The sequence below is a fragment of the Hipposideros armiger genome, unplaced genomic scaffold, assembly GCF_001890085.2.
Source record: "Hipposideros armiger isolate ML-2016 unplaced genomic scaffold, ASM189008v1 scaffold_9, whole genome shotgun sequence".
Taxonomy (NCBI): domain Eukaryota; kingdom Metazoa; phylum Chordata; class Mammalia; order Chiroptera; family Hipposideridae; genus Hipposideros; species Hipposideros armiger.
This window is the reverse complement of record NW_017731359.1, coordinates 3,732,056-3,759,201: the sequence shown is the minus strand read 5'-3', so window position 1 is coordinate 3,759,201 and position 27,146 is coordinate 3,732,056. Positions and strand designations below refer to the sequence as shown.

The following is a 27,146-nucleotide window of genomic DNA, read 5'->3' as shown; positions in this document are numbered from 1 at the left end:
CGTAGTTAATTGGTACTAATGCTGTGTAGTTTTCAACTTGTAACTGCAGGAATCATTTTAAAACTTTAGCATTTCTTTACATTTTTCACTCACTCGAAAGAAAGGGAAAATTCTTTTGGCCCCAGAAGTATATAATATGAGGAAATGGACAAATTAAGAGGAAACTTTCACCTCTCTATTCCACATGGCTTCCAAGGATTAGAACATCCAGTACATTTTGACATCAGCTTTTTAACGTGGTTCAGCAGAACTTGTTTAACATTTTGCTACCTCCACCTGTTCCTACATACTGTGCTGCAATTAAACAGTTAGTTACATTTGAGAGAAGCAAGACTTTAATGAAGAATGCTACAAGTTATGGACAGTAATTCTTTTTCGTATTTTAAAAAAAAGATTACAGAAAACACTTTACTGAAATTGTTTTTTGCTAAAAAGACAGTTTTTAAAGATGTCCAAGAGAGACAGCAAGCACAACATGGTACAAAAGGAGAAGGAAATGTTGATTTTCAGTGCAAGACACTAGCACAGCACAATTAGGGAATTAGGCGGAAGCAACCATTTTACGAAGAATGGAATTAGGCCTTTATACCCAATCATGATTTTTTTTTAAGCTTTAAAAGTCCAGCATAAGGAAGGGAATTGGGAAGAGAGAATGGGGGAAGAGGCTAAGCTTATCTACAATCACCAAAAAACACACTGGTTCAACCACATGAGAAGTGGAGGTTAAACCTGCCTACATAGCCCAGCAAATGTTAAGAGCAAATGTCAAGGCAGTCAGGTCTAGGTGTTGATGTCACCACAGGCTAAACAGTTTTGAAAGGGACCCTGATTCCACCAGGACTGGTCTCTCATCAACCTGGGCCCATGAGAGATGAAGTTCCTTTGCATTTGCATCAGAATGCCAAAGCTTGACCTGGAACAAGTTCACTCCAAATAACGCTCACGATGCTGGTTTTAACAGGTCATGGAGTCATAAGTGGCTCCTAACAGACTCCACCATTGCCTAGGAGAAGGTTCTACTGATTACTGGGGATTTAAATTCAAGCAAACCACTAAAGAAGGGAAATACTAGTGATATTCTGGCACTGTACAAGCTATCTGCCTGTCATCTCTGCCAAGGACAGGAGCTGTTTCTCGGCTCCATGATCTCCAACAGCGACGAAGTAGAACTGGGACCGCCCCCACGTCGGAGGAGGACACCCAAAGTTTTCATCCCAGCCTGGAGCAGACTCTCGGGGTATTATTAGGAACCATGATCCTGTGAATTCTGTGGAAATGAAAGCTTGTTTCAGTTCATGCCAAGTCTTTTCATGGTCCGCCAGCGATCCTTAATCATCACAGCTGTTCGGTTAACAAATGGGTAATTTTTAGAGATGGCAGCCCAGTTTCCTTCCCCGAATTTCTGCACTCCAGCCTTGACCCACTCGCTTTCTTCTATAGTCCACTTCTGCAAAAGAAAACCAAAAGATTACAACCTGTCTCTCCACTTATTCACGTTTTCATACAGTAAAGAGGTAAACTCATGAATCCTAGGAGAATAATCTGAACTCAAAAGAAGAGTTTATATTTTTAAAACAATATAGACAGTAAGTTAACACTGAATTTGGACATTTAATAATTTTCAATGTCATGCCATTTCATCTTCAACTAATAATCACTTCTGCATTCAAATTTCAAACCTGTGTGTTGTTCATGGTCAGGAAAATGTGTCAGGTTTCTGTCCTAGATTTTTCTTCCAGAGAACAACTACAGTAAGTCCTCACTTAATGTAGATACGTTCTGTGACTTCAAGCAAAACGATGTATAACAAAACCAATTTTACCATAGGCTAATTGATATAAACAGGACTTCAGTTCCTATACATCTACTCCACATTATAACAAAATGACATTGAACGAAAGGACGTTATTCGAGGATTTGCTTTATTACTTTAGCTTAGTTTGGATGATCAGAAAAACGCAGAAGTTTTTTACCAGATGCATGGGTAGTCTATTTGTGAGATGTGGCTCTACTTATTTTATCTCTCTTCTACCCACACAACCAGAGAAGATCAGAAAAGAGAATTTTAAATTACCTGCTTTTTTGTTACACTGGTTGTGGTCTCCTCATCTGGTACTGCTGGAAAACATTAAAAGTAGATAGACTCATTTCAGAGTTCATTTTTCTCTGCGTAAACCACCAGAAAAAGATAGAATGTCCCTAAAGGGAAAACTTGATTCAAGTTACACAAACTTTGAGAAAAGAAAGGACATCACTAAAGGATAATTTGTTTTTTTTGGCCTTTGTTGCAAGATACCAATCATTTTAGCCTGTGAAAATCTGTACAAAGCAAATACTTTACAAAAAGGCATTCAGAAATGTTGGTTAATGATGGATTTGGGGTTCTTTAGTAAAACTAATATTTTCTAAAATTACTGTGGGAATGTGGTATTTAAAACCCTAACATATACATATACATACATATATGTATATAATTTCTGCTTTATAACCCATTGCTAACCACTTTTTTGAAAACACAGCTTTACTGATTCATGCCAGAATTTTCAAATCCCTGATCATTTTGTGTAAGTAAAATTAGGTTCAATTCCTTAAACAAAAGGACAGGGTAGTATTTACCGCTTCCCACTCCGACAGACCACGTGAGATCTGCTCAAACTCCACCCTCTCACTATATGGAAAGACGTGAAAAAACATGGGCCAAGATAATTTTTTAAAGGGCCAGAGGACCACAGGAGGGTATAAAGGACATGCCATTTCAAACAAATAAGAGCCAATTAAAAAGCTGCAAGAGAAAGTGAAGTTGCATAAATGTGAAACTTGGAGGGTCTGAGCAGATGCCTGTTCCCAGCAATGCTTTCTAAACAGTGGAGGAAGGTGGCTCAGGAGCAGATTAATTTTAAATTGTGACATATTTCATACTATTGTGGAAGCTATTTCTAAAGCTGCCAACTGGAAGTGGATATTTTCTAGAACATTTTTATCCTGTTTTTAAATATTTAATGCCACTTTTATTGGTTTTCTGTTAACTTCCCCCATTTTCCCTGTGATCTTGATCTTGCCAACTATGTTTCTGCCTTTGAAGATACTTTTTCAGGACAAGACCTATGGAATTGGCAGTGGATTACTGTTTTATTATTCAAGTGCTTGGACTCTCCAAAATTAAGGTTTACAACTTCGATACTTCCATAAAATATATGGTGGGAGAGATCCTAATGCAAATGCTATGAAGTTTAGCGTTAATTTCGGAAAAGAAAAGTTTCTCATCTTAGGAAAAAACTGCAGGAATTGGTAAGAGATTTTTTACTTAAACAAGAAATGCAGGGAATGACTACTTCTACCTTTTCTAATTTAAAGACTTTAGGAAGAACATCAACTATAATTGAATACAGGATTTATTAAAACAAAACCAGTAATTTTCTTCAAATATAAAGTGCTGCTTTCACAGTCTCCATCGTTTAATTGGGAAGGACATAAGACTGACTCCTCATGGATCACAAATGAGGAAATTAGTGAACTTTTTTGAGTTTGGATACAGTTTCAGGAACCTTAATGTGACAGTAACACACATGTACGCTTCAGCAAGTGTCAAGCGGGGGGAGACCAAGGAGAATCTCCCCGCTTACCCTGAAACAGCTCGTCCTCTTCCATCCACGTCTCTTTTTCTTCAACCCCATTAGAGCTGTTCCACTTGCCTTTGAGTACTCTGAGGAGAGATGGAGAGGACAAGGTGTAAAACAAATCCACCCTGGGTCATCCCATACTGTCCTTGGCTCGCTCACGGCCCTGTATTCCTCCTTGTTCTGCTGCGACCACATTTGAGATTCACCTACACCCAACTCCCATATCCTGACCTGGCCAGATATCCCCATATTATCATCACCCTGGCTGCAGGGAACACCCTCAAACTCAGCACTGAATCACCGTCCACCTCAAAATATTTCTTTTTAAGGGTGTCTGGGTCTTTTGCAAATGAGTAATGAAAGCAATTTCATTAGCTTAATAAGTGCGTAGACTTGAAAAAAGTTCTTTGAGATCCATGTTTACTATGAAATTACCTCAAGTGGCTGCACTGCTTACTTTCCCTGGCTTTTAAATTGGATCATATCCCCCAAAATGTTATTTCTGAGAATAACTAATTTGCTTGAGACAAAGTAAAGAATTTTTTCCTTCTCTGGATATTAGCTGTGTTAATTACTATGTATAAAGAAGTCAGACAGCTTAGGTTTTCTAATCACTTATCTGAGTACTGGGATAAAACTGCCTTTAACCTCGGTCTGTCATTTTCACTCAAGTAGCTGATCACTATTCCTGCAGACAGTCTTTGCAGATCAGTTTGGTAACCTCCTGCTGGTCCTCTCAACTTGCTATTTATTATTTGTAAAATGTTTGGTACTGCCTAATCATGCTGTAGAAAGGGCTGAGATCTGGATCCTATTTTAGCTGATAGGGCTAAGGCAAACCAAGTCCCGTCTTGGTGCTGGCGCTTCTCACTGGTGAACTTGGAACTTGATGAGCAGTGGTCTAGAGGGGTCGGCAAACTATAGCCTGTGGCTGCTGGTTTTTGAACAGCCCTTGAACTAAGAATGATTTTTAGATTTTCAAAGGGTTGTAATGCAACAGACACACAAGTGGTCCACAAAGCTTAAAATGTTAACCCTTTGCTGGACTTTTATAGCTTTACGTGTGACCCCTTAAATTACAAAAACCAATTATTTTATTTGGTTAATAAATATCTAGTCGGCACTTGTTCTGTGCCAAGTGCTGTGGGGGATATAAAAATCTAGTACGTCGTGGCCCTTCCCTCCAGGTGGTACACCCTGAGCCTTCCTCCCCTCCTCTTGCGCTGGTCCACCTTCCCCCGGGGCCTGACTGCTCACCTGGCAGCAGGGTCCAGCCACTCTCCATCTCTCCTTTCCCTCAGTGACTGTTCAAAAGCCCTCAGTGCTGTCTCATCAGGCCTTCAGATTAGTGAAATTAAAATTATTCGGGGTGTAGTTAGAAAAGCAGATTATATATTCTCCTGCCCCTTCTAATTTACTAGTCAGGAGCCTGGGAATGTGTCATTATTAAAAATATTTCATAGGTAATTGTGATATGAAGCCCAGTTTGAGAACCCCTGCTTGACAGGATAGGAACTCAAGTTCTGGCCCATTTACCCATCCAGACTTTTCTTCTTTCATCCTGTGTATTGTATTCTCCTGCCATACAGACTGTGTGACATTTTTGGGAGCATACCAGGCTTTTTCGTGCCTTTATAAAAGGGGGTCCCACTGCCTAGAACTTCAACCCCCCAATATGCTTGATGGCCATCCTTTAAGGCCAGCTCAGCATTTGTTCCTCTGTGCTTGTTTGCCCCACCAGCTCTGCTGAGCAGGCTCAGCTCTTCTTCCCTGGAGCAACCAGGGTACCTCACACGCACTCCATTAGAGCCGGGGTCATGGGATCCCTTTTTTTTCTGTAAAGGGCCAGAGAGGATCTTTGGCTTTGCAGGCCTTACTCTCTCTGTTGCAACTACTCAACTCAATTTTTGTGGGTTGTCAGAAGTCATGATGCGTTTTTGCAGCAAAAAACAGAAAAATATGTCATGACTTTTTTGACAACCCAATTGTACCAAAGTAGCTACAGACAATACAGCCACAGATAATACATAGATGGGTGTGGCTGTGTTCCAATAAAACTTTATTTACAAAAACAGGCAGCAGGCAGATTGGGCTTAGGGGCTGTAGTGTGCCAACCTCTGCTGTAGAATATCCATCATACTTCATACCCTTGATACGAGAGAGGTGATTGTCTGAAACCTTCATCACAAATCCTCCCATTTATAAAACCACTGTAATCATACACTCTGTCCAGTTTCCTCATCTGTTCATAGGAGCAATACCTACACTTCACAGGATTACTGTGGAGTAAAGGCAATGAGGTATCAAACGAGAATAAGTGTGTTGGACCACATCTGTGCCCAGTCAGTGACTCACTTCCAAATGCAGGTAGTGGTTCATATGGTAGAGTCACTGATCAGATGCCACAGCCTTTCAGGGCACTTGGCACATGCTGCTAGAGCACAGGTCCCCAAACAACTACAACAGAGATGGCAATGGCCTTGGGAGCCCAGCGAAGTGATCACTTACAGCAGGGTGACCAGGGGAGATTCATGGAGGAGGCAGAATTTTTAACAGGCAGCCTGGAGTAAGTGGTGTATAGGCCATGAGCTCCTGTGTCAAGACGGACCTGGGTTACAAATCCCAAAGCCAGACTTTGCCACTTTTCAGCTGTGTAACTTCAGGCAAGTTATTTTTCTGAACCTTCCTCATCTATAACATGGGGCTAACCTATCACTCACAGAGTGAGGATGGTAGAGATTCAGTAAGATAATACGTGAAAGTGCGTGGCCCACAAAGTACTTAGTCAACATCGGCTTCTCTTCCCTTTGAAGATGCATAGGATTCTGACAAGCAATGATGGAAGGATGGTAGTCCAACCGTGGGGAATGACAGGGAGCGAGAGCACAGTAGTAGAAAACAAACACAGTGTGTTCCAGAGAGCAAGCAGACCAGTTTGCCTGGAGGAAGGATCCACAAGAGGGCACAAAGGGTAGTATAACCCAAAAGCCAGGTCGGGGGTCATGATGGGGAGCACAATGAAGTATTCTAGCCACTGTCCCACAGAACCTAGAATGTGAGATGTTAGTAAATATTTACTGAGTGTGCCAAGTCTCAAATACTCATAGAAGGTGCAAAACTATAAATATTCACAAATCTGAAAGTATATCATGGCCCAATTCAAACAAATTTCTTTGAACAAGACTAATAATCTTTAGTAGTCGAGGCACTTAGAAGTCTGCTAAAAATGAAAGCAGTGATGAGGAGGAGGTGCCAAACCCCTTCCATCCTTACTCATGCCCTAGTGCAATGCCTGGAAGCCCACACATGGGGGCTTCAGAACTGGCAGGGATGGGTGCTATGTTGTCACTCTCCACTCCCGAGGCACATTCTAGCAGTCTGAGCAAGCCTTGGTGGTGAATAACTTAGTTGAAAGTTACTTCACTCATGGAAGCAATACCAGGCCCAACCAGGACCACCAACCAGCCCCCAAACTGCTACAAAGAAGGTCTTCATACTTGGGCTTCTTCTCCCCGGGGAGGGGTTGGTTGAGAACGGAGGGCTTGGCCGGTAACGCTGGAATGACCTCCTGGGAGAAGTTGAGGCCTGGGCTTGCCTCAGAACTCTGGCTGTCCTCCTCCAAGACCAATCTGCTTATTGTCATGCGCTTGTTCTTGGGCTGCAATTCAGAGCCACCCTCACCCTCAGCAGGGGCTGAACTTTCGTTTTCATCTTTTCTGGGTCTCTTGTTTTTGAGGGCTGGTGATGGTGGGGAAGCTTGGTTAGGAAGTACCAGGTCTTTCTGGTCCAGTTTTGAGAAGACTGCCTCAGAATCTTGTGACCCAGACAGAGTCTTGAAAGCGGCTTTCAGAGTCCTAATTCCAACGATGGTTGGAGAATTCCCTAGCTGTCTACAGATAAGACAAACATACAAAGATCAGTTTCACCATTGTTGACGCTTATCCAAACAGCCACAACTTTTTCAAAGCGTGAAGCTTCAAATGAGAAGACTCAAGTCAAGGACTCTTCATTTAAAAAAAAAAGGTTGCTCGTATACAACCTTTATTTATAAAAGCTTCTGTTTAAGTTGAACTAAGGAGTTTAAACTGCAAACCAGAGAACCTTAAAGGAACTAGAGTCACTGATACTTCCTCCAGAGACCTCTTTAGCCTGTGTGCGGTCTAACCCATCCCATTTAGTCTGTAGGGACTTAAAGCAATGCTTTCCATTAGGTAAGAACTCAGCATAGTGCTAACCTGCAGATAATCCAGCAATTTCACCTTGAAGTCTAAACTATTCTTTCAGCTGTCCCAGTCCAACCCTCATGTGACAGAAGTGAAAATCTGGTCTCCATTCTGCCCCTTTTCTCCTATAATACACTTGTGAGTGGGATCTCGAGAATTCTCAGCGTAAGAAGCGTGCCACACACTCTTGGAACAAGAAACTGCCTTTTCAAAATAAAGTTCAGTTCATCTACTCATTTGGAATAGCTAATATGCTTTAAGTAGAAACTGTTAGGAGAGGGCAAACTGGCAGCCTGTAGGCCAAACCCAGCTGGCAGATGTGTCTTGTTGCCTAACCTATGGAAGTGTTTTTTAAAAACTGGATAACTGCCACATTCAAAAATTTGGAAACCTCAAAAGAAAAAAAAAAAATGGACATCTTACACAAAAATTTGAACTGAAGTTTGGGCATTCTCACTTACCAACAATCACACGAAGCTGAAAAGTATGCCCTCTCTGGTTCACAGTCCCATGCTCTCAATTATCCTAGACCCACTTTGCTCCTTTACATTTCCTACCGGGCCCCCAAAGACATCTAAACGTGTGACCCCTGCTTTAGCAACTGGTCTTGAGAAACTGATTCACAAGTCTAAACACTGTATTAAGAGATCAGTATCAACAAGGAAGTCCTGTGTAGTATGGGCGAGGCAAGGAGAGGAACAGGAGGAAAGAACCTTTGAGGAATAGCCACTCAGGAACTTTTCTCAGGGATGAGACATCCCACAGTACCTTGTACCAGTGACATGTCAGGAGGTCAGATCACCAGGAGGAACTAAGTGATCCTGGTCTAAGGAGGAGACTGTTTCCAACAGGCCACTCCACTATTTCACCAAGATCCCACAAGGTCATCCCTCTCACCTTGCAGGCTCTCTGGGTGGTTTTTCCACAGGCTCTGGTGCTGGCTGTTTACCTTCCTTCACTGTAGTTGAGGCAGCAGACTCAGATTTCAAAGCCTTTTTGGCCATCTGGGAAGGGAAGGGTGTCATTAGGAAGAAGCCGCCACAGAATTTCATAATTCTTTGATTCTTTAACCATGAACGTATTCAATATGCAAACATGTTCACCCACAAATCCAATCTAGGCCTAAACTAGACGACAGAGAGAACTGAGAATTATCTCAAATTTCTTCTTTCCACTTTCAAAAAATAACTTGTTTTCTGGACTAAAGGAGAATGCAATTTGAGTAGAGCTATCTTGATATTGCAAAAATTCTTTAATTATGTGATTTTACTTTGTATCTCCTTTTTCATCCTTCCAGTCTCATCCCTAATCTATACGCCTTTGGGGTCATGTACCAAAGTCAAACATTTTTTTTTCTTCAAACTTAGGATAATTGATGTTTATGTGATGTCTTTTTTGTGTGTATAGCATTTTTTATGACTACACTGCTACAAAAACATTTGTTTTGCCTTATAACAGCTCTTTGAAAATCCTTACTCATAGCACATAAAGCCCTGAGTAGGCCAGTCCTGATCTAACTCCAACGGCTCATCTGTCTCCCTCTGACTGAAGTTTTACACATTTCCAGTCCAGTATATTCCATCTCAGGTATGTGTATCTGTAATGAGTGATGTCTTGAGAGCTGAGAGTTCTATCCTTACACAAAACAGTGGCAGGTTATTTTCCAGTTACCTGGACTATAATACAAAGGAAAGAATTCTAGGCCAGGCTCAAGTATGCCGATACTTGCTCTCTGATTATTCCAAACTCTCTGCTTTACAAATAATTTAAGATTTGCCAAATGACTGACTGCTAGGATCATTGACACTATCCTAATATAGGCCTTGCACATCTGTTGTTATGAGCTATATTTTCTACACTCAAAATCCTGTTTAAAAAACCAAACACCCTCTCACTCAGTTTTCCCTTATCACAGTCCACATTCTAGGACAGGCTGAGTTCTAATTCTTTTACACACCATCTTGAGCCTGATTGCTTCCATTCTTTATGCTTATCTCTTTGATCCAATTAAAGAATGTCTTCATATGGCCTCTTTTGCTTTATACTTCTAGTCACACCTTTTCTTGTTATACCTTCTTCCTGTTAAGAACCCCATCATACCACATCTATCAAACCACTCTTACTCCCAAACTTAACTCAGATTTCATCTTCTCTGGGAACCACCATCAACTGTAAGTGAATGTTCTACTAACTATAACAGATTAATTACACGTAGAGGAGGTAAAAATGGGAGGTGAGGGAGACCAAGTATGTATGTTCCCTTTGCCTCTGCCAGGATCTCTGCTTCTGTATATTTAAGGCATTTAATTAAGGAAGAGAGTGCATATAATTCAGTCTTTGCCACACATTTACTCTTTCACTTCTAAAAAGAACTGTCCCTTTTCTAATTGCCTGCACATCCTCGAGGCCGTATCATGGTTATGGGAGAAGGAGCCAAGGCCCACCGTGAGGAGGTAGGGCTCTGCGTCCTCCAGGTGACTCTCCAGGAAGCGCAGCATCTTCTGCTGGAAGGTCTCGTAGGAAAAGTTCTGGATGACAGGATGGGCCAAGTTCTTTTCACGGATGATGTTCAGGAGATCATTTCTCAGTTTCTACACAAAGGACCAATATTTGCAACATGAGAAAGGAGAACTCCAGTAAAAATCCAATGATGAGTTGAGACAACACTATCAGAACTTTCACAACACTGTCAATGAAAGTCACTGGTACACATGTAGGAAGGAAAGCCCACCCAAAAAAAAGGTCAATAAATTATGGATCAGCCACAATGGGTTACTATGCAGCTATAAAAAAAGGATGAAGGGGGGCTGCTGGTTAGCTCAGGTGGTTAGAGCGCAGGCTTGTAACACCAAGGTTGCTGGTTTGATCCCCACACGGGCCATGATACTGCGCCCTCCACAACTAGATTGAAGACAACTACTTGACTTGGAGCTGATGGGTCCTGGAAAAACACATTGTTCCCCAATAAAATGTCTTTAGGAAAAAAAAAAAAAGGATGAAGAACTTAGGATCTAAAGTACCTTTATACATTTACATAAAGATTTTTAAACTTGCAAAAAAAACCCCCAAAAAGCCACAAAACACAAAAAGGATAAAGCTCTTTATGTGCCAATATAGAATGATCTCCAAGATATAGTAAGTGAAAGAAGCAATTTACAAAAATGTTCAAATGACTGTGTAGAATATGCTCACAGATGTATATGAGAAGAACAGGAAGAATGGATATATGTGTATGTCTACATGTACATACACATGCACACTTATTTACTTGCATATACAGAGTATCTGAAGAGATTATAGCAACAAAACAAAACTGGTTGCCTCTGAAAAGTGGAACAAGATGAATGACTGATTCAGAGATGAGAGAATTTTTACTAAGCTCTTTTGTTGTACTTTTTGAATTCTGTATTATATACATATTATCTTCAAAAACAAAAATTTAGATTTATAAAGGGACAAAAACAAAAACAAAAGCAGGATACCAACAGGGCTTTTGACACCAGTAAATAGAGGAGTTTTATTAAGACAGATTCTCAAGTGTGCAAGATCAGCATTTATGTAAGTCAAGTTACAAGTGTTACAAAACTTGATAGCTTCACACCTGGTACTGATCGCTTAAATAAAGTTCTGTCCCAAACCAGACAGAAATGGGCAAGTAAACAATTTATGTATATTTGTCTAATAAAAAATACATTTTGAAAAGCCAATCTGAGTTATCCTGGATATAAAAGACAACATGCTAAAGGTGCCGAATATTTAAAGTTGAATATTTAGATCACATTCCTGACAAGGGACCTTTTCCCTATTTTCCCACAAGAAACAATGAAATGGTTTTATGTCATAGGAGCAAAAATATATCAAATTTACCTGCGTTGTGGGGTCCTTGGACATATGTTTTTTCAAAATTTTAGAAGCTTTTTCAAATTCTTTGTTTTTGATACAAATAATGACAGCCTATAAAAGAGGGAGAAAAACCTTTCTTTTAAACTGTTGCAGTAGTGACTGGCATAATCAGAATATCAAATATCAAAATAAACTCTATTAAAGAGTAAAACTGAGTATTATATACCCAAGTACTTTTTCATATTCTATCAAATTCCTGTATTTAAAAACTAACAATTATTGTTCAAGTGTTATGAACAACTGTAAGCTATCTTTCAGTGCGTAGGGTAGATTTTCAACATTACATCAGTTTTAAAAAGATAGCGATAGCAAAATCTATCCCCTGGATTACAGATCCTTTACCCAATTTGAATAGGGCCTCCAAGGAAAGGCAAATGGACAGGGGTCATTCCAGGTCCCCGGAACTGGTTCTGTTCTTTTTGGATGCAAAAGCTTTGATGTAATGGGGGGAGAGGGGGGAGGATATACTGTGGGGGGAAAAAAAAAAAGCAATTTGCTGACCACAGAGTTCTGCTAGTTCCATTCAGGAATGGCCTGAGGTCAGTTCTGCAGGAGAACCAACACAGCCTCTCAGTACCGTAAACCCCAGCTGGCAACTCGAGTTAAAGTGTGCAGGGAATTACTGAGACAGACAAACCCAGCTCATCGCATCCACAGGCAGCAAAGAAAAGAGGACCCAATTCCAGGCAGGATAAGGTCTCATCAGCCATAAAGAAAAAGAAGAGTCCTTTCGGTAAAGAAACCCCAAGAGAATATGTGGAGAGAGAAAATAACGGTAATTGAAAATTTAAAAGGATATTTTAAAAAACAAGTGACATTTTTTTAAAAGCTGGAAAAGCCAGGGGAAAACTGGGAGCACTTGGAGTTACCTAACAGGACAGAGTAGCTGCCTTAGATCCAGTCTCAAGAGACATCGGACACAGACCTCACATATAAAAAAGGGAAGGAAAACTGGTTTGTAGATATTTTCAGTCTTCACAGGGAAGAATTTGAGAAACACAAAAAGAAGAAATAGCAGCAAGGGAATTCAGTTTAAGTACTAACTTGGGTGACTCTTGTCAACATGCTGAGCACTGCCCTTCGGGGCAAAGGAAACTGGTGTCAGATGCTCTGGAACAGCAAGCACAGCCCTAAAGTTCTTGTTGCCCAGCGAAGGTACAAGGGAAGTCTTTCCATTTTAATCAGATGACCATATTCACTTACATCATTTTTAGCAGAAAAACTATACTAAGACTATATTTACTTTCTTGAATACAAAGGTGGTACTTTTTTAATAAATCATTTGGTCCTATTATGTTTTTAAATTTTATTTACCTTGCATACAGTAAACTTAACCTTTTTGGTGTACTGTTCTGAGTTTTACCACATGTACTGACTCCTGTAACCACCACGATACAAAATCACAGATACAAAAACCTCCCTTGGGCCCCTCTGTGGTCACCCCTCTCCCCCACTCCTAATCCCTGACAACCACTGATCTTTTCATTGTTTCGGCTCTTCAAGAATGTCATGTAAATAGGATCAGACTGTATGGTTGCACTTATTTTTTTAAAGGGTGGAGCCTTGAGACTGGCATCTTCCCCTCAGTATGCCTTTGCGATCCATCTATGTTGTTACATTATCAGCAGTTCCTTCTTATTGCTGAGCTGTATACAATCCCACTGTATGATCTATTGTTTATCCATTCAACCACTGAAGGACTTTTGGGCTGTCTGCAATTTTTGGTGATTATGAAGAGAGATGTTAAAACATTCATGCACAGGTTTTGATGTGAACATAACTTTTCATTTCTCTAAAATAAATACCCAGGAGAGGGATTGCTGGATCACATGGAAAATTATGTTTAACTTCATGAGAAATGGCCAAACTGTTTTCCAAAGTGGTTTTACCATTTTGCATTCCCATCAGCAATGTATGAGAAAGCCAGTTGCTCCATGTCTTCACCAGCACTTGCTAGTATTTTTTTAAGTTTGGCCATTCTACTAGGTATGTCCTAGTATTCACTGTGGTTTTAATTGTATTTCCCTAATGACTAAATAACGTTAAGCATCTTTTAATGTGCTTATTTGCCAGTGGTATTTCTCTTTGATGAATCTTTTGCCCACTTTTAAAATAGGGTTGTTTTCTTTGGAGAGTTCTTTATATATTTTGGATACAAGTCCTTTGTCTGATATAAAATTTGCTTGTCTTTTCATTGTCTTAAGTCTTTTTCTCAGAACACAGTTTTGAATTTTGATGAAGTCTAGTTTATCAACTTTTCCTCTTATGGATCATACTTTTAGTGTCATATCTAATAACATTTTGCCTAAGTCCAAGACATGAAGATTTTCTCTCATGGTTTCTTCTAAAAGTTTTATAGCTTTACATTTAGATTATGGTCTGTTTTGAATGAATTTTTGTAAAGGTGAGTTTAGGTCAAGGTTCATTTTTTTGCATATGGACATCCAGTTGTTTCAGTATCATTCATTGAAGACTATCCTTTTTTCGTTGAATTGCCTTCACATTTTTGTAAAAAATCAAATTACTCATATTTGTTTGGGTCTATTTCTGGACACTGTCTTCTGTTCCACTAGTAGTCATGAGCACTGTAGCTTTACAATCATTCTTAAAATTGGGTAGTGAGTCCTCCAACTTTATTCTTTTACAAAACTTTTATTTTAGTTCCTCTGCCTTACTATATGTATTTTAGAATCAGTCTGTACTCAGAAAATCCTACTGAGACTGTGATTGGAATTACATTAAATCTATAGATGAATTGGAGAAAAATGACATCTTAACTATATACTAAGTCTTCCAATCCATGAACATGGTCCTTCCCTTTATTAGGCCTTGATTTCTTTCTTTTGTGTTTTTCCACATACAGACCCTGCACATGTTTTGATAAGACTTATACCTAAGCATTTCTTTTTCTTTTCTTTTTTGGCGCTATCCTGTTATCCAGTTTCACTTTCTGCGGTTTCAGTTACCTGCAGTAAACTGCAGTCTGAAAATATTAAATGGAAAATTCCAGGAACAATTCATATTTTAAATTGTGCACTGTTCTTAGCATGATGAAATCTTAGGTCATCCTACTTCATCCCACCTGGGACATGATTCATCCCTTTGTCCAGCGCATCCCTGTTGTACAGGCTACCTGCCTGTTTGTCGCTTAGTAGCTCTCTTGGTTATCAGATTGATTGTTCCAGTATCACAATGCTTGCATTCGAGCAACCCTAATTTTATCTATTGTAATAATAGCTCCAAAGCACAAAGTAGTGATGTTGGCAATTAGGATATGCCAGAGATGCCATAGTGTATGTGTGTAGGAAAAAACATAGTATATATAGGGTTTTGTACCATCCAGTTTCAGGTGTTTAATGGCGGAGTCGGGGGTGGGGGTGGGGGCAGTGGTCTTGGAACATATGCAGATAAAGGGGGACTGCTATATTGCAGCTGGCACTGTTTTTGTAATGTCCTTTCATTCACTGCTTGTACATGGAAATGTTTTTATGTGTTGATCTTATATCCTGCTATCTTGCTAAATTTACTCAGTATAGGTTTTTTCTTTTTTTGTATATTCCATGGGATTTTCTATATAGACAATCACGTCTTCTGCAAATAGCGTCAGTTTTATTCCTTCCTTTCTAAACTGTTGCCTTTTCTTTTTCTTGACTTACTGCATTAGCTAGGTCTTCCAGTATGATGTAGAATGGATGTGGTGAGAATGGATCCCTTGCCTGGTTTTAAATCTTAAGGACAAAGCATTCATCTTCCACCTTTAATAAGATATTAGCTGTTGGTTTTTTTGTAGATGCCTTTTATCAGGTTGAGGAAGTTCCCTTTTATATATTCTTAGTTGCTGATTGTATTTTATCATAAACTAACGTTGAATTTTGTCAGATGCTTTTTAGGCATCAATTGATACAATCATGGTTTTTCTTTATATTAACAGAGTAGATTACATTGATTTTTCAAATATCAAACCAACCTTACATTCCAGAGCTTTAGTTTTCCCACTCTGCCACACAACTGCATCTGTATCCAGGACTAAGCAGCCAGGTAGACATTAAAATAAAAAAAATTAAAAAATGGAATTTGCTCCAAGTTCTGAAGATCACAGCTCCACTGCTAAGGAGAAAAGGGTTCTCCTCTTTCAGTTTTAAGTGCTTGCCCTGCTGCCACTGCCATCACTGGGCCACTGTTGCTACCAGTGTAGTATTGCCTGGGTGCTGGGACAGAAAGAAGGGAGGAAAAAAACCCTGGAATTTCTCCCACCCTTTCTCTGACCCTTAGGAGATCTCTTTACTCAGACCAAAGAACACCTCTGGAGTTCTTTCTGTTCATGCATGGGGTGTGTACGTCCAGGTTTCAGGAGCCTTCAAGTCCAGGCCAGGCGATACTGGAGAGGGAAAAAAATGGTAAACTACTCATCGCCAGTTTGGTGGACCTTCAAATGCTGGTCTTCTTCCCATCTGCTTACTACCATTTATTTACATTTCTGAGTCCTCAGATAGCTGTTCCACACATTCTATCCAGGATTTATACTTTCAGCATTACAGGAAACAGAAGAGAGTATGTTTAATCTGTCCCAGAACTGGAACACAGGTTCCACTGTATTTAATTTGTGAAACAAGAAAAGAAATGCAAATGCTTTCGAAGTTTTTTTTTGAGATGAACCATTGCTTTTTCACTTGAGAGTGTTCAGAAATAAGTGCAATTTCTTCTTTTATGCATCTGTTAAGATTCTTGGAATATAAGCAATAGCAATAGTCTCTCGCTAACTTAAACAAAAAGGAAATTCCAAGCACAGATTTTCAATAGAGGCGAAAAAGTTTTATGTTGGGGGAAATGATAAAATGCACAGGAAGAGAAAACCAAACTCACAGAAGTGAAGAAAGGCTAAAGAAGCAAATTCAGAAAGAAACCAGGCTGTTATGGGAAGAAATGCTCAAAAAGCCTTGACAAAGCTTTTTGTTTCAAGAATTAAAGTTCTAAGAGAGTGCTTCTGATGCACCAGCCCCCAAGTGGGGTACAGCACCCACAGAAAATCAAGGTGCTGTTACCACAGGTGCAGGGGAGAATGCTGCACAACAAAAAGCAACAAGTAAATGCTTCCCCAAGAACATGCCATATATGCTCTTCTCCCGTTCTCCACAGAAATCTTAACTGAGGAATCTCTTTTCGTTATGAAGAGGAAACCAATGCAGTATCAATATCATTACCAGCTTACAGAAGCAGTTCTCAATCTTTTTGACCTTGGGATTCCTTTATACTCTTACATGTTAATGAGGATCCCAAAGAGCTTTTTTATTTATGTGAGTTATATCTGTTGATATTCACCATATTACAAATATAAAACTGAGAAAATTTTAAAATATTTATTAATTCATTAAAAATAACAAACTCATTACAGGTTAACACAAATAACATCTTTATGAAAAATTGCTATATTTTCTAAGACAAAAGTTTAATGAGAAGGATAGCACTGTATTACATTTTTGCAAATCTCCTTAATATCTGGTTTAATAAAAGATGGATTTTTCATACCTGCTTCTGTCTTCATTCTATTGTGATGTTGTTTTAGATGAAGTGTGTTAAAAAAACCCCCCAGCCTCAGACAGATATGAAGTTGGAAAACAGAGGAGTATTTTAATAGCCCTTTCAGAAGACTGTGGATATTTCAATTTACACCAAATTTGACTCTACACCCAACTTTGGCAACTGAACTTTTCATCATCCATTACATTAAAATGTGTTCATTTACCCTGTACTTGAAATAGATCTTTTACCTATGAATGATTTTGTGATATAATGCATTGGTCATTTGGAGAATGATCACCCAGTGATGTAGGTCTTCCAAATGTTGACATATTCATTAAAAATATTTTTAAACTCACAGTTGCTAATATCACCATCAGCCTTATCAGAAAAGTTGAAGAATTGGGACGCTATCAAGCACATAAATACAAGTTTTCCAAAACTCTAGTTTTCACTTGAAAGCTTTTATTACTGGCAACAAAGACTGTCAGTTGTTTTCCTTGAAGTGACAAATTCACTTTGCCCCTTCTCAAGAAAATGACTGCCAAATACCTACGTTTGAATAACCAAAGTTTGTCAATTCTTTCAAGTAAAAATGGTGTTCCATTAAAAAAGCAGCTAAATCAGCATGCAACTCAAACAATGACAAGAGCTTTTCCTGAAGACAACTATCATGTTTTGGTATGCAGCAGAAATGCTTTAGGCAAACTTCCTATTTTGTCAGACAAAATAGTGAAAAGATATTTGCGCAAGGGTTTAGATTTAATAAAATTAATAATTTTTTACTGCTTCCTCAAAGACATTCTTAATTGAAACTGGCAAATTTTTTTTTTTTAAACTGCAAGCATGTGTCAAGGAAGATTACAATGACTGCTAGTACAATTTACCACTGCCTTGGTCATGCTAAGGCACCAGCAATTTTACCCATCATTGCTTCTACACCATCAGTGCAAATATTGTACTAAAAAAGTCAGCTAATGTTTTGGCATTGTTATGAATAGTTCTGACCCATGAATGGGTCCCAAAGACCTGCAGAGATCCCCAGACCACATGTTGAGACGTTCTAACTTAACAAATAACTCATTTTATAAACTTAAAAAAAAAAAAAATCTAATCTACTTTTAAATAAATTGTGACACTTTATAAAGCTTAAAATGTATCCAAAAGCCTCACTGAGCCTAGGCACCACATGGTAGTTTCCCCAAAGATGACCATTAACAATTGTATGACTCAAAATGAGAAATGAAAAAAAAAAATTTTTTTTTTGAAGAGGTAAGTGATATATAGTATCATTAATAACTAGGAGATCAAAGTAATTTTGGTAGCCAGTCTCTAAGATGGCCCCCAGTGATCCCCACCTCCTGCCTAGTCCCATTCCACACACTAATCCAGAGTTGGTCTGGTCTGTAAAGACTAACATATGGCAAAGTGATGATATGTTACTTTTGAGATTGGGTTATAAAAGACTGTGACTTCTGTCTTGGTTTCTTGTTCTCCTGGATCACTTGCCCTAGGGAAGCAAGCTACCATGTTGTAAGCAGCCCTATGGGAATGCAAACAGCTGAAGTCTCTGGCCAATAGCCATCAAGGAAGTGAGTCCTGCTAACTATGTGAGTGAGGATGGAAGCAGATCTTTTACCCCAGCTGAGCCTTGAGATGACTTCAACCCTTTTATTCAGCTTCACACTCTAATCTCATGAGACCCTGAGTCAGAAACACTCAGCTAAACCACCACCAGATTCCTGACTCTTGGAAAGTGAGAGATAATATGTACTGTTTTAAGCTGCTAAGTTTTGGGGTAATTTGTTACATAGCAGTAATAGTAATACAGTTAGTATAACAAGATCTGGTACCTGATGGAAAATGGAAAAGCAGAAGGGAGTCAACGTAAGAAAACAGTTGACTATTTTAAGGGAGTTTAGATTTGCGAATAGATTTTTCCTAATGAAGCCCCCAAACACGAGATCTATGAACTTAAATAATAATAAAACAATAAATGTACAGCTGAAAAGATGAAAGCCCACAAAGACTTCTTAAGGAATGGCCAGAAGACAAATCTAGATTGTGTTGTGAAGGAGTTGCCATTTCTGAATCAGCTAGCTACTTAACAAGAGTTACACGAATTACTCTGAACTGGTGCCGTTTCTTCACATTCTAAAGATCCTTAGTTATTCTGAAAGTAGGCATGGATTTCTCCTCCCTTGCTAATACGTCTTTTCTAGCATTTTCCCTCCAACACAAACCTGACTTACCTGTACTAAAAATCTATTCTTGGAATTCCTCCTCCTTGGAATTGAAATTAGCTAGGCATTCTTTGCAAGGCCAAAAGTAGTTCCTGCCAAGTCCTCAACTGAATAAATAAAATATCTGCACCACACACACACTAGGTGTTTTTTAACAGGATGCCTTCGTAATCAGCACACAGCCCGAGGACAGAAAATCTTCATTGCTAAGCACAGCTTTACACTTGCCTGCTCCCCCATCCCATCTTTTTTGGGGTGCTCTTCTCTTATCGGTTTTCAACTTTCCACCACCAAGGCAATGCTGAGTTGTTGTGCCTTAGTCCCCACCTCTGTGTCTGCTTTCACAGCCCTAGCCTTTGTTACTGCAGAACAAAAAGCTTTTTCTGACTGGTTTCCATGGCCACTTCTATGTTTTAAATAAAAATAAGTTCTGCTACTTGAAGCTACCTGAGCCATGACACAGTCACAGTCCCATATTCCCAGACACTCCACTCGCTTTTTTCTTGTCAAGAACACTACCTGTGCCAGCCTTCTACCGTTACTGGTTTTCCAACTGGCTGATTATCCCAACACCTCGGATTGTCTATTCAGACGGAATGTTCCCTAAGCCTCTCTTTCTGCAGATAATTGCATGAACTAGCTCAAAGTCAGTCCCATATTTCCCAAGTCCCCAGCTCTTCTCCTTGGTTTACTACAAACAAGGGTGACCAAACCCTAGGCCAGTTACTTCTAGCCCTTCCACGATCCTCCTGAATGGTGTGTAATAGCCCCCAAAATGTCAGTCTTCAATGGTAACCTATTTTCTGTGTACTGTGGCCCCTCCTGACGGAGCCACAAGGAAGACCACGAAAATCACAAAAGCTGAGCACCTACCACTAACGGTCTTTCCAAGTCTGAGCTGAGATGGGGTTGCCTGAAGAGAGAATACCTCGTTTGTATGTGTTTGAGTGTGCTCACTTGCTCTCCCTTCATCCATTTTTCCTCCACATACAAAAAGATAAGCATTGCATCCTCAAAAACCTCTGATTTTTGTTAAAATAAAAAAGAAAGAAAAATAGAGCCTTACAGCCTCCTGGACAAGTTTTCTATTGGATTCGACCACTGCTTCTGTCAGTGTAAATTCCGTTTTAATCATCTCCAGCACATTGATAGCTGATTCCAATGGTGTGAGTTCAGCCTCCATATCAAAGGAACAGTCTAGGACAAAGAGCACAGTTTTCACTTAAAGCTATTTTCTATGGAGCAGAAAAGTTATGTCCAAAAATACATAATATTTATGGAAAAGAAACATGCGAATATAAGATTTGCATTTAATTGCTGACATACTCGCTACAGGCTTACAAACATGTTATGGGTCCAAATTCAAATCAATGAACCTGAAAAATTTTAACAATTTTCAAAACAGGTAAAACATTATTTTTTAACGCATACATCTCTCTGCATCTCAAATTTCAAGATACACACATCCTCAAATACAAGCGTCCAGAAACTGAACACCCTTTTGCTAAACAGCTGTCAAGTACAATTCAGGGGGAAAAAATGCTCGTACTCCGAAAAACACTACTATGGAAGAAAAGATAGATGGCCATCTTAACATATCTCACTTCATATAGCAGCAAAGTTGGGGCAAGAAACAGGTGGGAGGAAATTAAAAAAAACCAGAAAAGCACGCAAAAGAATCTTAACTGGAGAATACTAGAACCACAACATAGACTAATTCTAGAAGGAAAAAGACCACTATGATCGAAACAGCAGCGCTCCTTAACCGTGAGTCCCTCATTTCCGGGTGTAAATTTGATAACGTAACTCTAAATAAGCCCAGAAAAGAATACAGAAATAGCCATACCTAAATTTTCCCCTTCTTCAATGCGCGATAGACACTGCATAACCCGCAGCAGCCGGGACACGGTATGCTCCTTCCCCAAGGGCCTGACAAGCAAAGCTGGGAAAGAAGACATCGTTGGTTCGGAGAGTCCCCCCAGCTCCCCGAGATCCCCTTCCCAGGCGCGCGAGCCTCCTTCCCCCGGCCTGGCCCTCACCCTGCATGATGTCCCGGATCTGCCTGAAGTCGCCGTACCGGCTACTCCGAAAGGCCCGCAGCGCCTCGTGGAAGTAGAACTTGAGCACCCAGCGGTTCACAGCCTCCTCCAGCCGTGCCTCCCCCGCGCCCCGCTCCGCGGCGCCCCCCAGCCCCTGATCATGCCGCCCCCGCCGAGCCCGTCCGCCGCTACGGGATGCCCTCCGGCTTGCCGCCCGCCCGCTGCCGTCGCTGCTCCCGCCTCCTCCCGCCATCGCGTACGATCGCCGCGCACCCGCCCCGCCCTCCCGACCGGGCCGCTTCCTCGACTGTGACGCCGCCGGGTCACGCACGACGCCCGGGCCGGAAGCGGGGCCCACCGTCCCAGCTCCTGCGGCCATGATAGAAACGACGCTCAGTACCGCCCGCGGACTTCTGGGAGGGACAGAACCGTCGGTCCCCGGCCTCCCTCTCCGACTCCGTAGTTCCCGTGTGCTGGCCGCAATGCCTGCTGGGTCTTGAAGTCCACGTCTCTCAGACACGTAAACCAACGGGGCTTTGCAGTCCAGTGTCGACTTTTCCGAAATTATTGAATGCTACTAGAGACACGGGACTAGGTATGAGATGTTGAAAAATAAATACGTACAGCTTATTAAGCACTTTTAAAATTGTGAAATGTAACATACGTGGAGGAAACTTTATTAAAGTTACACTTTAACAAATAATTTAAATAATTTAAAGGCCAGTGTTAACCTAATCGAGATCAAGAAATAGAATATGGCCGGTACCCCCCGAAACCTCTAGACATATAAGACATAAAAAATTTTAAATTACAAAAATAACACATTTTGTTGTAAGGCAATTAGAAAAAAGAGGTTAACATTTAAATCACCCGTAATCCCACATGAAAAAATAAGTTGACATTTAGATATAACCTTCCAGTGTCTTTTGAATACCTATTCTGTATGTGTGTGTGTGTGTGTGTGTGTGTGTGTGTGTGTGTTTCTATGGATTCTACTATATATATTTTATATAAACATTTTTCATTTAACTTAATGAACATTTTTCTGTGCCATTAAATATTTTGTTCTACAGTATCTTAAGCAGCTACATAGCACCCCAAAATATGGATGAATCAAAGTTTTCTTTATCCAAAACCCTACTGTAAGATATTTAGGTTTTTCAAAATTTTTAAATTCTAGATAATTTCCATATTAGAAACACTGTTTTAACTGCATCGTTGCATTAATTCATAATTATTTCCTTAGGATAATTTCCTTAAAGTGGAATTACTGAGTCAAAGAACACAAGTAGAACACAAATCAGAACATTTCACTCATCTCTCGCCAACCTTTTGTTTTTGAACAAGGTGCAGACTTTTTTTTTTTTTAAAGATTTTATTGGTGAATTGGGGAAGGGGAACAGACAAATTGCTGTCCTTTTGTTCTTCAGTCTAGTTGTGAAAGACGTCGCTTTACTGGCCCATGTTGGTATTATCATTGCGCTCTTCCTGGGTGAGGCAGATTAGTTGCTGGTCAGTAGACGGCCGCTCACGGCTTCACAGCAGCTCATCAGCTGCTGGCCAGCCCCACTGCAGCCTACGCAGTAGCCTGCGACTCATGGCAGCCCAGCTCCAGGTCGAGCTATTGTTCATCATCTTAGCTGTAGAGGGCGCAGCGTCACTGGCCCTCATGTGGGATCTGAACCGGGGTCCTGCTGCTGAGAGCCGGCACTCCCAACCCAGCTCTTAACCAACGTGCCACACAGCCAGCCCTCAGCTATTTTTTTTAACCCATCCAGTGCCTGCCCTAAAAGTCTTTTATTCTCTTCTCCATCAAAATTCTAATTTTTTTTTGTTTAACTTAAGGTATAACTTACATGAAGTACATAAATATTAAGTATAAAACTTGATGAGTTTTCTCCCCATTTTTCAAAGTTCCACCATCATATATGGTTGTCCCAACATCACTTTTCCTTGCCACAAATACCCAACTCTTTCTTACCTAAGGAATCTGTTTTGAGGAACTTCAGTATTTCATGCCCTGTCCCTGGGCACCAGCAGGAGGCAGTGTAGTATAGGGGAAAAGCCATGGTCAGCATGTGAAGGACCAACAGGCTTCCTGGCTTAGGAAAGAGCTTAACCTTTACAAGTTTTCCCCATCTGCTAAACAGGAACAGACTATCGAATGGACACTTTATGATGAAATGAGATAAGGCCTGTAAACAATGTCTGACATATGTCAAATTAGCAAGGTTTTAAAAAATAATAATACCCAGTATCAGGGAGAGTGCTGTGAAACTGGCACTTTCAGCCTGTGCTAGCGAGAGAATAAATTGGTATAACATTTCCAGAGAACAACTCAGAAACAAAACAAAACAAATAGCAAGAGCCATAAAAATTCCATTTTTAAGAAATGTGCCCTATGGAAATTATCATAAACGAGCACCAAGATTTAAGTACAAGGATTTTTACCGCAGCATTACTTATACAAAAAATTAGAACTGAAAAGACCTGATAATAAAATTATTAAATAAGTCATGGTGTATTCATAGTAAGGAATTTTATTCTGTGGTAAAAATTATGCCCCCATAAAAATAAACAAGTATGTAATTACATATCCAAAGATTATTTAATGCTCAAGTTATAATAAGAAAAGAAAAAGGATAGAAACATATCATGTGACCACAAATTTATGGAAATAGTAATCATATAAAAAACTTTTGAGCATTTACTGTTTATTACTTACTGTGCTAGGGTGCTTTACATTTGTTATTTCATTTAATCTTCACCAAAACCCTACAAAAAAGGCTTTATTGTGCCAGTTTCACAGATGAATAACCTGAGAGTTCTGGAGGTTAAGTGACTTGCCCAAGATGTCATGATGAATACGTATCTGAATCAGATTTTAAATCCAGATGTGTGTGATATTAACCAAGATAGAATGGCAAGATATTTAAGATTTTTCTTCCTTAGACTTTTCTATGTTTTTCTAATTTTATGTAATAAGTTGGGGGGAAAAGTCTCCAATAAATGTTATCCTTTATGAAGCTTTAGTATAATACCTGACTCATAGAAGAGGCTCAAGAAATCTCCAGAGTCTAACAACTTCCTGTCTAGGACAGAGCATTTCCTGTCACATGTTATGTGAATTATCTTACATGGTGCACCAACTAACATTTTAAAAATATTAATAACAAGCAACTTTTAAAAACATGCATTTGAAATATGTATATCTCAACCAAGCCTGTTATTACTTGGATATTGTTGCTCAAGACAAAGCTTAAGTAGGTATTTAGGTTAAAAAAGAATCATATAGGGCCAGCTGAGTGGCGCGTTGGTTAAGAGCTGGTTTGGGACGCCAGAGGGCCCTGGTTCGGATCCCACATATGAGGGCCAGTGACACTGCCCTCTACAGCTAAGATGCTGAACAACAGCTCAACCTGGAGCTGGGCTGCCGTGAGTCGCCGGCGACGGCGTAGGCTGCAGCCCCTGTGGCAGTGGGTTGCCATGGGCTACCGTGTGTAGCCAGCAGCCAGCGTGAGCGGCCAGCAGCCACAGTGAGCGGCCGTCCAGAAGCCGGCGACTGATCTGCCTCGCCCGGGAAGAGCGCAATGATGGTGCCAACTTGGGCCAGTGAAGCCACGTCCTCCACAACTAGACTGAAGAACAAAAGGACAGCAACTTGTCTGTTCCCCTTCCCCCAATTCCCCAATAAAAATCTTATAAAGTAAAAAAAGTCATATAAAGAAAAGTGTGATGTAACCACAGGTGGCCTGTGATTATATCAAAAATCACGAAGGTGACATGTGAGTGCTGGAAGTCTGGGAAACTGTTCTGGCCTCTGTGGGTGGGAGAACAACATCAGGGTATGAAGCCCAGCATGGACTGGAGGTTCCCTCAGGCCTTTTGACATTCAATATTATTCTACTTCAGCTTTTCAGGTGTATAGCGCATTGGTCAGGCATCTACATTGTCTATGGCGTGATCCCCCTGATCAGTCCAGTGTCCATCTGGCACTTTACATGAACTTTATAACATTGTTGATTATATTCCCCATACTGTATTAACATCAATTTGTGGTTTTTTAAAAGATTTTATTGGGGAATTGGGGAAGGGGAACAGCGTTGGGGAATTGGGGAAGGGGAACAGACAAGTTGCTGTCCTTTTGTTCTTCAGTCTAGTTGTGGAGGACCTCGCTTCACTGGCTCATGTTGGTATTATCATTGCACTCTTCCCGGGTGAGGCAGATTGGTTGCCGGCCACCGGACGGCCGCTCACAAAAGCTCACGAAAGCTCACTCCAGCTGGCAGCCAGTTCCACTGCAGCCTACACCTTCGCAGGCGACTCACTGTCAGCCCAGCTCCAGGTAGAGCTATTGTTCACCATCTTAGCTGTAGAAGGCACAGCGTCACTGGCCCTAATGTGGGATCTGAACTAGGGCTCTGTGCTCAGAGCTGGTGTCCCAAGCCAACTCTTATGCAACGCACCACTCGACCAGCCCAATTTGTATTTCTTAACACCTTCACCTTTTTCACCCTGCCCCCAACCCCATTCCCATCTATCACCCTGATCTAGTACCTATCTGGCACCATCCTTAGTTATTACAATATTATTGACTATATTCCTTATGCTATACCCTACACCCCCATGACTACTGTATTACAACCAATGTGTACTTCTTAATCCCTTCCACTTTCACCCATCCTTAACCTTCCTCCCATCTTAAAGAAGTCCCTCTAAGAGTCCTTGTAATATTGGTTTGGTGGTGATGAAGTCCTTCACCTTTTTTTGTCTGGGAAGCTCCTTAGCTGTCCTTTGATTCTAAATGGCAGCCTTGCTGGGTAGAGCAATCTTGGTTGTATGTCATTGTTTTTCATCACTTGGAATATTTCCTGCCACACCCATCTTGACTACAAAGTTTCTGTTGAGAAATCAGCTGACAGTCTTATGGGGGCTCCCTTGTAAGTAAGTAACTACTTTTCTCTTGCTGCTTTTAAGATTCCCTCTTTGTATTTAACCTTTGGCATTTTAATTATGATGTGTCTTGGTGTTGGCCTCTTTGGGTTCATCTTGTCTGGGACTCTCTGTACTTGCTGGGCTTGTATGACCATTTCCTTCACCAGATTAGGGAAGTTTTCTGTCATTATTTCTTCAAATAAGTTTTCAGTTCTTTGCTCACTCTCTACTCCTTCTGGTATCCCTATAATGCTAATGTTGGTATGCTTGATATTGTCCCGGAGGCCCCTTAAACTCTCCTCAATTTTTTGGATTCTTTTTTTCTTTTTGCTGTTCTGGTAGGGTGTTTTCTGCTACCTTATCATCTACATTGCTGATTGGGTCCTCTGCTTGATCTAATCTATTGATTCCCTCTAATATATTCTTCATTTCCTTTATTGAATCCTTTATTTCTGACTGGTTCTTTTTTATGGTTTCCATCTCCATTTTTATGCTTCCTATCTCTCTATTGAAGTTCTCTCTGAAATCATTGAACATTCTTATAACCAGTGTTTGTAACTCTGCGTCTGATAGATTGCCTGTCTCTGTTTCACTTAGTTCTTTTTCTGGAGATTTGTTCCATTCTTTTATTTGGGACCTGTTTCTTTGTCTCCCAATTTTGGCTGC

General features: G+C 40.3%; 1 protein-coding gene across 1 annotated transcript; it reads right to left on the bottom strand.

The window, feature by feature from the left end:
- Positions 1 to 317: 317 nt before the first annotated feature.
- On the bottom strand, positions 318 to 22,017 carry TERF2 (telomeric repeat binding factor 2). The gene is made up of 10 exons (XM_019654604.1): positions 21,546 to 22,017; positions 21,353 to 21,448; positions 20,573 to 20,703; positions 11,711 to 11,797; positions 10,288 to 10,434; positions 8,741 to 8,847; positions 7,118 to 7,510; positions 3,624 to 3,703; positions 2,075 to 2,118; positions 318 to 1,447 (listed from the first exon to the last, which is right to left on the bottom strand). Exons 1-10 carry the CDS (start codon positions 21,922 to 21,924, stop codon positions 1,289 to 1,291), a joined length of 1,623 nt encoding a protein of 540 aa, XP_019510149.1. The 5' UTR covers positions 21,925 to 22,017; the 3' UTR covers positions 318 to 1,288.
- Positions 22,018 to 27,146: the final 5,129 nt, after the last annotated feature.

What these genes read in the sequence shown, in the direction of transcription:
- TERF2 (XM_019654604.1), bottom strand. Translation starts at nt 21,924, where the DNA reads ATGGCCGCAGGAGCTGGGACGGTGGGCCCCGCTTCCGGCCCGGGCGTC. An exon ending in GATCCGGGACATCATGCAGG is followed by an intron (nt 21,449 to 21,545) that starts GTGAGGGCCAGG and finishes CTTCTTTCCCAG; the next exon opens with CTTTGCTTGTCAGGCCCTTG. An exon ending in CCAGTGTAACAAAAAAGCAG is followed by an intron (nt 1,448 to 2,074) that starts GTAATTTAAAAT and finishes TTTCTTTTGCAG; the next exon opens with AAGTGGACTATAGAAGAAAG.